This window comes from Palaemon carinicauda, chromosome 9 (assembly GCF_036898095.1).
Source record: "Palaemon carinicauda isolate YSFRI2023 chromosome 9, ASM3689809v2, whole genome shotgun sequence".
In the NCBI taxonomy this organism is placed as follows: domain Eukaryota; kingdom Metazoa; phylum Arthropoda; class Malacostraca; order Decapoda; family Palaemonidae; genus Palaemon; species Palaemon carinicauda.
Genome location: NC_090733.1, coordinates 104,482,145 through 104,494,683, shown reverse-complemented (window position 1 = coordinate 104,494,683; position 12,539 = coordinate 104,482,145). Strand labels below are relative to the sequence as shown.

The 12,539-nt window shown below is 37.7% G+C and overlaps 1 protein-coding gene across 19 annotated transcripts in view; it reads right to left on the bottom strand.

Moving 5' to 3' along the window:
• The window catches only part of heph (polypyrimidine tract-binding protein 1 heph), a 202,561-nt gene that overhangs the window by 15,952 nt on the left and 174,070 nt on the right, over positions 1 to 12,539 (bottom strand). For 18 of the 19 annotated variants that reach the window (XM_068380160.1, XM_068380156.1, XM_068380154.1 and 15 more), the window contains 4 exons: positions 3,689 to 3,790; positions 1,658 to 1,807; positions 515 to 661; positions 188 to 328 (listed from right to left, as the gene is read on the bottom strand). In XM_068380160.1, coding sequence (XP_068236261.1) covers positions 188 to 328; positions 515 to 661; positions 1,658 to 1,807; positions 3,689 to 3,790 — 540 coding nt within the window. The remainder of the gene's footprint in view (positions 1 to 187; positions 329 to 514; positions 662 to 1,657; positions 1,808 to 3,688; positions 3,791 to 12,539) is intronic. The other variant, XM_068380147.1, reaches the window with a different exon arrangement.

Sequence of the window (12,539 nt, the reverse complement as noted above, 5' to 3'; positions counted from 1 at the left end):
AATGTCAATGAAGTCTACAGTTTTCTCTTGAAAGCATTATATACTGACTTACAAACTAATCCCTACTATGGTTAGTTACCCAACTGTCCTCACTTCTTTCATTCACCTTTCCAACCAGCTATAAAAAACACCAAACAAACCAAATGAAACACATCTATGACATACAGAAGGCAAAATCTCTTCTTACCTGATAAAGGACGTCGAGTGTGACTGGGTAGATCATGTGTTCGACGATGACTCTGAGGACGGTGTTAGGCCCTCCCTGGGTGTCAGTCTGGTTCACCAGGGCCTGAGCGGCCTGGAGCGCCGCCTGAGCACTCGGGTTCTGCTGGGAGACCAAATATCCATATTTTCACTGCTTGCAGTCAATTTGAGAGGACCAACATGACTCAAATAGGCAACAAAAATGTCAATTGTTACGTTACAATCTTCAAAAGCTTGTTACTCAAAATGATTAATAACTATGAAGAAAATCTTGCTAAATGTGTGTTGGCATACTAGGGTCAGTACTCACCGCGTTGGAATGGGTTTGGTCAGTCTTAAGTTCCTTGTGGTTGGAGAACTGAACGTAGACAGCACGGCCGCGCAACTGAGCTGTGCAGTTTGTGAAGTAGTTGACCATTGTGGTGGCGCTCACTTCATCCGACATCTCCAAGAACGCCTGCAAGAAGGTACATAACATTAACACATCAACAGCATATGGAAATATGAGAGAGAGAGAGAGAGAGAGAGAGAGAGAGAGAGAGAGAGAGATTCACTAGATCAGACCCAAACCTGAAGGATGTATTCTCATAAACAAGTACTGGCTAAAAAGAATTTACAATAGCTTCAAGAAAAGAATATTGATAATTTCTATAATTAATAGAAGAAAATGTTGATAGCTTATATCATGCCTAACCATTAATTACAGACTATATTGATAACTTCTATGGATAAAGAAACGGGTAATTTCTAAACTGCAATGAAGACAATAGCTAATTTATCATTATCAAAATGGTAAAAATTTAGAGGGTAAAATATGGAAACCATATGAATAAAAATATGGCTAATTGGTCTACCACAATATACATATAAATACACACATCTAGTACATGAGTGTGGCCATTTAATTTTCGCAGTAGTTAGAGCCATCACTGCTGCTTCCCCAAGTTGATTACTTCATTAACATAACAATCAGTGACAAAAATCACTTCCTATTATATAAAGAAAGAGAGAGAGAGAGAGAGAGAGAGAGAGAGAGAGAGAGGGAAAGAGAGAGAGAGAGGGAAAGAGAGAGGGAAAGAGAGAGAGAGAGAGAGAGAGAGGGAAAGAGAGAGAGAGAGAGAGAGAGAGAGAGAGGGAAAGAGAGAGAGAGAGAGAGAGAGAGAGAGAGAGAGTTAATTTTGATTTTACATACTCAGCCTAAATTGGACAAGTTTGATTCTAGGAAATGGGACACAGGATGTTCTACAGAACACGAGAGAGAGAGAGAGAGAGAGAGAGAGAGAGAGTTAATTTTGATTTTACATACTCAGCCTAAATTGGACACAAGTTTGATTCTAGGAAATGGGACACAGGATGTTCTACAGAACACGAGAGAGAGAGAGAGAGAGAGAGAGAGAGAGAGAGAGAGTTGCAACAGGAATACTACTAGTGTATTACTACATAATATACTAACCTGATTTTTGCCCTTGAGTACAAGAACATTGGTGACCTTGCCGAAGGGGATGCCCAAGTGGACAATCTCTGCTTCAGTGACCTCATTGGGAATGTTGCGGATGTGGATGACACGGGACGGGGCACCGGGATTCTTTGTGTCCAGCTTAACCTGAGGATTTGAAATGAACAAACATTACGTATGGATGCAAAAACATCTCTTTGACCTAGCAATACCTTTGATACATATTAATATTGTGTTTTTATCACACCTACAAAGGGATGGAATTATGTTGAAATTAACGTTGCTAAGGCATTATTACGCTTAGAAATTCTTGAATGGAGGGAGAACTGAGAAACATGATGTAGATTTTTTTTTTAAATATAGGAAATTGATATGGCAATCGAAATGATGAAATTACTATTGCGAAGGCAGGAATTACTTGAGACATTCTTGAACAGAGATGTATTACCTCGACTTTTCCCTTTATTTAAAGAAATTTTACTGATTTCCCTTTCAACTATCTATATTTTCATGTTCAATTCGTTAACATCAAATAGCTAATAAATCAAAATGGGAAGTGGTGTAACGCTTAAAACCCCAGCGATTTATCTGAAAATCGTAATGATTTCACATTTCCAATAATTTATACTTGCTTATATTAATGTCGATAAATAATAAACAGCTAAAAATAAAATGGGACGTGGTAAAAGGTTCAGATCCCATTGGTCCAACACAACAGCCGTAGCTTGTTGCAGGTTTCCCAGAAGACAACCTGCTCCCCCCCCCACCTCACTAACCACGGAAAACTACGTCATTAGTTATGCTGGCTGGACAGCATTCAGGATTCACAGGCCCTCGAGCCTCGTAACTACTGCACCATGGAAATGAGACAAACTAACACGATCCCTGGTGTCCACACAACGCCACCATTTCATTTACAATGGTTCGTACGACCAGGTAATGTGGCTTTTAACGATCGCACAGAAGATGCTAAGACTGGGAAAATAAATATTACTTTTTAATATTTGATTTGAAACTTATTTCCAAACCTTACCGGTTAGACCTTAATAGGCAATAGATACGAAGATAGGGAGTGTCTTTAAAAACTGAGAGTGCTCTTGACATTATACATATGATACAACCATACATTTTCTACATTCCTATGTATATATCTCATTTGCCTATATACCGTTCATAACACAAAACCGTCCTTACCCTCCCGGGAAGTTCATCTACAACTGGATTTTCATTCTTTTTATTGTAATTCTACTTATCAAAACCACTGAATATTCAATAAATAAATTTTCATTTACCAAGAACACTGGATATTTCACATTAAAATAAACAAAGACATTTTCATTATTTACGTTGTTCTCTTTCCGTAACGGTAAATAGACAAGAACAATAGATCCAAATTATACCATTTCTAAGGATAGCCAGAACTAATTACATATGAAAACTACTCCGTGAAACAAAAAAGTGACAGAACTAAACATCAAACGTATACAAAGTGGTGCCACTGGCTGGAAATGTTCCCATTTAAAGGTTTATGATTATAGTCAAGTCTTTAATTAAGAGCACACTGCCATTACAGTCCAAGGACATTAAACCCATTTAGAGTAGGATTTTTCCCATTTTTTTTCAATCAAATATTAACAAAACTTCAAGTCCACTTCTAATCACGATAAAATGTTGAAAACTAATCTCCAATGTAATTATTCTTACTTGGTAGTTTCCATTACCGTCTGTTTAACACTAAAATCAGTTACCACATCTTACAATGCAAGAAAAAATATTACAATTATTGAATTAGTTCTGTCAAATTTTCCATAAATTAGCTTCGTACACTTCTATATTTTTTACTGAACATTCCCATTTTCCAACATAATTCCTGATCCATATGTAAACATTAAAAGATATATATTGACTACCTAGTCTTATTCAATACAAAGTGATAGACTGCACAAAAGGTGGGTGGGGGTAGGTGTAGGGGGTCGAAAATCAATCGTGTGTGTGTGTGTGTGTGGGGGGGGGGTTTACTCAACTTACCTTTTTGGCATCATTGTTATTGTCGGCGTGGTTGGCTGCCGGGCTCATGATAGAACCATTGCTGACAGCCCCGCTCTGAGCCAGCAGGTCATCAGAGCCACGCTGAAATGACAGATAATATTTACAATACAATACAAAAAAACATTAGATTAGCTTACTAAATACTTGAGAAAAGTATTTACAATACTAAAAGAAAAACCTTAGGTAAACTTACTAACAACTTCGAGATCACAGATAAATCTTTAGGAATACAAATACAGCACAAAGATGAAAGAGAGAGAGAGAGAGAGAGAGAGAGAGAGAGAGAGAGAGAGAGAGAGATTTATAGCTGAACGTTTGGAATTTAAGAAACTCTAAACTCTTCCCCGTATTGTTTCAGGTGAACGATTATCAAAAGGGAGATTAAACATACCAATGAGTCTAACTTCGACTCCAATAGGCTGCCTCGAATAAATTTAGGAGGAAAAATGTTATTTTCGCTTGAAATAACACTCAGCTTCTGGTAAATGTTACGAATTATTATTGTGATAGATAAGCAGTTCACTGTTTACAAAAGTATGTTAAGTCTAAAGTGAAACCCCTTTAACTGGAGTCTGCATTTAACACTTGGAATGTAAAACATACTCAAACCAAATTGCATTTCTGGTTCATTAATAAAGAAACCAAAACAGGAGAGAGAGAGAGAGAGAGAGAGAGAGAGAGAGAGAGAGAGTACACCCAACTGATGACAACACCAGCAAACCCCAGTATTTCATTAAGAAAAAGATAAAAACAAACTTCCATTTGATAGGACAAGAAAAAAATAGCGAGTTCCATCCAAGGGCCTCTGCCCATGACGGCACGATTCTAAACCGCAAACATTCCCATCTTTTTTCTTTACTCCCGAAAAGGCATGAATTACTGATGTCGGGAAGAGAAAACTCTGAGAACAAGTACAACGCACGACAAGGGAAAAGAACTCGAGAGAGAGAGAGAGAGAGAGAGAGAGAGAGAGAGAGAGAGAGATATCTCCCAGGCGTTACGAAGGACCTGGTTGAAGAAGGGTACGGGAAGGGGAGGGGGGGGGGGGTGCAAAGACGGAAGGAGAGAGGCTCATCTTCAGTAGAGGTGGGACACGGAGGTCGAAGACCAGGAGGGGAGGCAGCAGCCGCTTGTGAGGGCGGACGGCATGATGTGGGTAGTGTATGAGGGATAGAGGATACGGGAGAGTAAGGGGGAAGGGAGGGAGGGAGGCGGCCCAAAATGAGAGGCTCACTAGAATAAAAGAAGACGAAGAGATGGAAGAGGAAGAGTAGGAGGAAGATAGAGAGAGAGAGTGAGAGGGGGAGGAGAGATGGCTAGGGTCATGATCGATAATCAACAGGTTGTTCAAGAAGTGAATGCCGGCTCTCCACCCCCACCTCCAATCTAACCAGCTCCCCTTAACCCCTACCCACCACACCACCTAGAAACCTCTTTCAAACTTCCATTTACAACTATGACCACCCCTCCCTTCACCCCCCCCCCCTTGTCATCAACTACATACCACCAATTGAATGAGGCCGTGAATATTCATCTTTCCGTCTTGTTTATAGAAAGTTTAACAAAATTCAGAGGAATGCGAAATTGCTTTCTTCTTAAATGAACCGCTAAAACATGACTGGTGTGAGAGTCCTCGTCATAGACACGAGTGTCATTCAGCGTTGTTAAAATATTTTGCAGCGCAAGGCAAAAGATATTTAGAAAACACATTAAAAGTTCGATTGAAAAGTGTAACTGTAAAGTTACGAATGAAAAGTGGTACACTACAAGCACGATTTAAAAGTTTCAAACGTCAGAACAAAAGCTGTGCATCGTAGAATGCGTGACCTAAAAGAATCGACAACATTCCAGTGTAATGGAGACTGGAAAGGACGAATGAGTAAAGCAAATGAATAAATAAAGCCATATACCTCCATTACATTCTGCATCAAAATACACGTGGTACATTGAACTAGATATGGCAATCCTTGAGCAACACGCACCGTATCAATGACAAACTGCATCTTTACATCTCAGTGGATTCACCAGCATTACTTCACCAAGACCACTAAAAACCTTCAAAACACACAGAATTTATAGCGGAACAACAGTCTAAAATTAAGTCCTGATATGCAGGAGGAAAACTTTGGCGATAGCACTTGGCTGATCCAAGTTCCAGAGCAAACAACTATAGGAAGGAATTGAGAGAGAGAGAGAGAGAGAGAGAGAGAGAGAGAGACTTAGGTCTCAGGTTTTACTCACAAACCCCTACAGAGAAACGGCTTCACCAATTCTTACCTGAAAAGAAAAAAAAACAAAAATTAACCATGGTGCCACGGATGCTAAAATTATCATGCAATAAAAATACATGGATTATATATATATATATATATATATATATAAAGGGTAATCTCCAATTATGTTCAAAATAAATATGTTCCTTATTGCACAATTTATTTCCGATTTTTTTTGGCATCGCAAATTCATTCGACAAAACTGCAAAAATTAAGATGCAATTTACCAGTAACTATTTGCAAATAAACTGATTAACAAGTCTTGACCTCACAATTAATCACAAACTCCACAAATTTGCATTTGACTTGGAAAAAAAATTCCTGTCCTGCGATACAGTACATTCAAGGTAGCGAAATTTGACCTTTTTTATAGCATAATAATTATTCTAATTCAAGTTCCAATGGTAAAAACGTACAAATAAGAATGAGGAAACGTAGATGAAGCGAATTAAACGTACGATGCAGCAAGATAAAACCCTAAAACATGATTGGGCTTGCAACGGAAATACCACAGTACACCTTACAAATTCAACTGTGACATGATAACTGTAATGACAAAGTAAATACAAAGAGTAACTCGATAAATCTCAATATTAAAATTAACAATTCAACCCTTCCACATAACCTACAACACCTCATAATCCAGACACAATGAGAGCAAACCATCAACAAATGTCCAACATACGGATCTTGAAGCATATAACCAAGTTAGCCTCAGACTAATTTAATGCCTTTAAAATCACCAGGATATCCCATAAGTGAAGTCAAGATCAAAGCCCAGATCCCCTTCCCTTCTCCATCAATGTCTAAGAGAGGGTAACCAGGTGTAAAGAGGGAGTACACAGAAGGGAGAGAAGGGGAAAGGGAGGGGAAGGGAAGGGGGTATGGTAATGGCAGAAGCAGCAGGGCCTAGAAAGAAGTGAGGGAAGCACCACCTGTCGGGGAATGGGATAGGGGAATTAGGAAGGTGTAGGCAGGTAGGTTTGGGCTTGGGGAGGAGGGAGGGACCCCTATATTGATTCGGCCCACACACATACACACAAAGACGCAACTACTATTTCAACTAGACATCGCATTAAGTATTGATCGTCACCGACGAAACATCCACAGAAGAAATAGTTTTCAGAAGTAAAATTAAATAATCGTAGGAAAATACAGTAGTTTAAGTTTTTACTGATTGTAGGAATATACATGTCTTGCCATAACTAGTTTCTATCTAATAACTTTAAGAATGATAAATCTTATCTGTAGTACGTTACAAGGATACCTACATACAACTTATAACCCGAAGGTACCTACAATATATAATAAATCACAAATAAATTGCACCTATATATTAACCAGACCAAGGGGACACCTACGTATCAATCATAATTATAAACAGGATACATACGTATTAATTCACAAGATGAATCCTTCCACAAGGAGACTTTTCGTGAAACAACGCAAACAAAAGACATTCCAGTGGAACCCACACCACCAAAATCTCATTTGGAATATAGTGGCGTCAACTGGGCTCGCTTAAAAGAACATTAGGAGGACCCAGAGGCCCAAATCGAACCCAATAGAACCATTAAATAATGGATCCTGGAAAGACAATATGCATGTACCTACCGGCGAGACAATTTCATTAATGACAAGAATTTTATCGTAATGAGAATTCTAAAATGGCAGGCATTAAGCCTACCCCGAAGGGGAATGTCGGTACACTAAAATACTTTCTAAAATTTCCAGAGAAAAAGTATTTCTAGAAAGCAGGTGGAAATTGTAACACTTATAAATATGTAAATACAGTTCCTCCTTAAACGGCAAACTGCTTTAAAATATACCTAAATACTCATCTCTTATTTCCTCCAAATAAACTTGAATACTCTTCTCTCTATCATTTCTAAGGTAGTGTAGATGAGCAGTCTGGTCTCCTAGTTCTTTAGATTACGGCAATATATGCCAAAGCAAATGGGAATTCAATAAATTTGTAGGTACCTACGGTAATACATACAAAAGTATCAGAATTTAATACATTTGTATGTAACAACCGTGATAAAAAAAAAATCTCATCTTTCAGGCTGAAAGTTGGAACATTTTCACGAAAAATGTCAACAACGAAATAAAATCAATTTGGGGAAAACGTTATAATTACTGGTACTTGCTTTGATCGACACCATCATAAGTTAATATTAATTGGGAAGGACATAATAGTAATATTTAAAGCAAAAGGATAAAACTTTCAGGACGTCACCTTTTTTCGGATTAAGTAAAACTAAAACTTATAGATAAAAATAACACTTAAGAAAGTTTTAAGAGGTAAAGAATTCCTGAACATAATGAAAAGCCTAGTGTCAGTCATTCCAAGAGCACAATTGTTAAGGCCCATTTCAAGACCTTGAAACCTAATACTAATGGACCACTCGAAGCATTAAGATAGGGAGAGAAACTTCCCATTGTACTAATAATAACAGCCTCTTGACAGCAAGGAACAGAAACGTGAGGGATTTTCTAAAGACTTAAAACATCGAGAGAGAGAGAGAGAGAGAGAGAGAGAGAGAGAGAGAGAGAGAGAATTTTGCTAGACAAAATTGGCAGTCAGAATGGAGCAAGGAGTCTGGGGATACAATAGTCTCTCCCTCATGGTAATCATGACCTTGCCCGACACATAACTGATCGCACCCCCCCCCCCCTCAACATCTATGCCTCCAGCACAGACCATCTTCCTTTTAAGTGTATTCACACAGACACATGCAATTAATTCTTCGAAGACAATTTCACATTGCGCACACAAGACGACGAAGGAATGCCCGGGTCTCGTGTTAAGTAGAAATTAAAAAATGCGAACTATGAATAGTTAAACAACCTTCCAAGATATGTAAGTAGCAAATACAAACTTTGCAATTGTTAATAAAGGCTTCCTCAAAAATATTTAGTAAAGAATGGCAAATGCTTAGAAATGTGGTAAGCGCTAATTGGAGAGAGAATGGATGGATCAAAAGTCGTTCCCACCTTGAACTTGACCTACTACGGCATCCGAGCTGATCGCAAAATCCCCCCTCCCCCCTTACAACCCGTTGCGGTCTACGAAGACCCTCCAACAACACCCCCCCCCCTCATCTCGACCAGGAAGAAAACCAAAGCCTCAATAGAATCTTTAGAGCGCCTTTCGATGTTCGTTCGTATTCAAATGATCAGGTTTTCATATTTCTATATGAACCCATTATTATACGTCCGATATGGACAAACCTACGTCGACATAATGCTAACATCCCGCAAACAGCCCCATAAAACTTTCTTCTTAAGTGCAACTTTTTACCAAGTTATGGCATAAGAATTCCTTAGTATAATAAATACCGTGTTCGTTAGAAACTATCCTCGATAACAAACTTATAGTACAATTACGGTTTTCCCAAAGTCATGACAGCCAAGCTATTGCTCTAATATCAGAAACACGTGTATGTGTATATAAATAAACAAATAAATAAATATATATATACATAAAGAGAGAGAGAGAGAGAGAGAGAGAGAGAGAGAGAGAGAGAGAGAGAGAGCCTTACCTTACCTTATTGCCTTATTTTTTGTTTGGGTTCCCCAGGTCCCTCAGTGTGAGGCACCTCGTATATCCACCAGAGAGTTGCTAATACATCTTCCAGTGTATTTTGCATCTTCCAGTCTTGGATGGTCTGGGATGCATCTTAGGTATTTATCGAGCTGCTTTTTTAAACGCATCTACGCTCACTCCTGATATGTTTCTTAGATGAGCTGGCAGCACATTAAATAGTCGCTGCATTATCGATGCTGGTGCGTTGTGGATTAATGTCCTGTGCGCCTTTCTCAGTTTACCTGGAATGCTTTTTGGCACTATTAATCTACCTCGGCTTGCTCTTTCTGATACTTTAAGCTCCATGATGTTTTCAGCAATTCCTTCTATTTGCTTCCATGCTTGTATTATCATGTAGCGTTCTCTTCTCCTTTCTAGACTGTATAGTTTTAAAAATTGCAGTCTTTCCCAGTAATCAAGGTCCTTAACTTCTTCTATTCTAGCAGTATAGGACCTTTGTACACTCTCTATTTGCGCAATATCCTTTTGGTAGTGTGGGTACCATATCACATTGCAGTACTCGAGTGTACTACGCACATAAGTTTTGTAAAGCATAATCATGTGTTCAGCTTTTCTTGTTTTAAAGTGTCTGAATAACATTCCCATTTTTGCTTTACATTTAGCCAACAGTGTTGCTATTTGGTCGTTGCATAACATATTCCTATTTAAAATTACACCAAGGTCTTTAATTGCTTCCTTGTTGTGATTGTCTCATTATTAGGTCCCTTGTATGCATACACCATTCCTTCTCTGTTTCCATAATTTATTGATTCAAATTTATCGGAGTTAAATACCATCCTATTTATCTCCGCCCATTCATATATTTTGTTTAGATCTCTTTGTAGTGAGTTCCTATCTTCATCACAAGTAATTTCTCTACTTATTCTTGTGTCATCGGCGAAACTTCTCACTACGGAGTTTTCAACATCACAGTCTATGTCTGAGATCATAATAACAAATAGCAGTGCAGCTAATACCGTACCTTGGGGCACACCAGATATTACCTGTGCTTCATCTGATTTCTCGTCATTTGCAACCACTATCTGTTTTCTGTTTTGCAGGAATTCTTTTACCCATTTTCCTATCTTTCCCACAATATTATGCTTTCTCATTTTTTTCTCCAATATGTTATGGTCTACCTTGTCAAAGGCTTTTGCAAAATCTAGATAGATCACATCTGTGTCTTTTTCATATATCATATTATTGTATATGTTTTCATAGTGAGCTATCAGTTGGGTCTGTGTACTTTTTCCAGGTACGAAACCGTGTTGACCCATATTAAACAAATTATTTTTGACCAAATGGTTCATTATTTTCTTTTTTATTACCCTCTCATACACTTTCATAATATGTGATGTTAGACTAACAGGTCTATAATTGCTTGCCTCTAGTCTTGATCCACTTTTGAAGATAGGGGTTATATAAGCTAATTTATGTTTAACATATATCTCGCTCATATCTATACTCTGTCTTAGCAGTATTGCAAGTGGCTTCGCGATAGTGTTTGCAGTTTTTTTTAACAAAATCGCTGGAACTCCATCTGGTCCGGCTGCCGATCCATTTTTAATTTCGTTTATAGCCGTGACAATATCTGCTTCATTAATATCTATATCCGTTAGATATTCAACATTTTCTTCTCTCATTTCTGTTTCATTATTCTCATTCGCAATTCTTGCGTGAACTCACTCATATTTTTCTGCTAATATGTTGCATATTTCCTTTTTTTCATTCGTTAGCCGTCCTTCAATTCTTAGAGGGCCTATTTCTATTCTCCTTTTATTCATCTTTTTTGCATAGGAGTAAAGTACTTTGGGGTTTCTTTTTATATTTTGAAGTGTCCTTTCTTCTAAGTCCCTTTTTTCATTTTCTTTCGACTGTATAATCTTTTGTTCTGCATTTTCTATCTTACATTTTATTTCCCTCATTTTCCACACATTTTTTTCTTTTGCAAGATTTTTCTTCCACTTTTTAATTTTCTGAAATAAGATCCTTCTGTCTCTTGGTATGCACGTCTTTTGTTTATTGTTTTTTTTCGGTACATATTTTTCAACAATTTTCTCCAGTATTTTGTACAGTATATCCGTATTTACCTGTATATTATCACTTATAAATACATTTTTCCATTCTTTATCCAGTTCTTCATTTATTTCTGACCATTTTATATTCTTACTGTAAAAGTTATATTTTCCATATCCTTCCCAAAGTTTTTGTGTTTTTATTAATTCTGTGATCACTTGCTTTGGAATGAACTATCAATTCTATGACATTGTGGTCTGAAATTCCCGTGTTATACACTATTATTTCTTTAACATAATTCACCTCATTCACAAATACTAGATCTAGGACATTTTCCTTTCTTGTTGGAATGTGGTTTATTTGTTGCATATTATGTTCTAATAGCATATCTTGAAGCTTTTCAAATTGCCTCTTATCTTCTGCGCTACTATTACTATCTTTTTTATATGTATACATACAACCACTTTCTTCTATCCGTTCTTTCCAATCCACGAAAGGAAAGTTAAAATCTCCGGATAGGAGTATATTCCAGGAGAGAGAGAGAGAGAGAAAGGGGGAGTGGGGGGAAGGGGTTAGAATGGGGAGGGCGTCTCCGATGACAGCAGCAGCCAAGCCACCTGTCACTCATAGGCGTTCATTCACTCTGGGAAGACCGTCTGGCATGAGCAGTTTCTTTGCTCCAACCAAACCTCTGCACTTTCTTTATCCAGACCTTGTCATTTTAAACTTGAAAAGTAGACACATTGTAATCTAGCTCAAGCATAGATATTAACAAATGGGAAATTGTTACTCCAATTCAATGATCTAATAACTTAAATTTGTATATAAAAAAAAAAGATAAATGTCTTAAACTACAATATGTAATGACTTGAATCTTGAACCAGAGGAAAAAATACACCGGAATGACAAATTACTGAAATCAACTTCTCGTTTAGCACCAAGCCCACTCCAC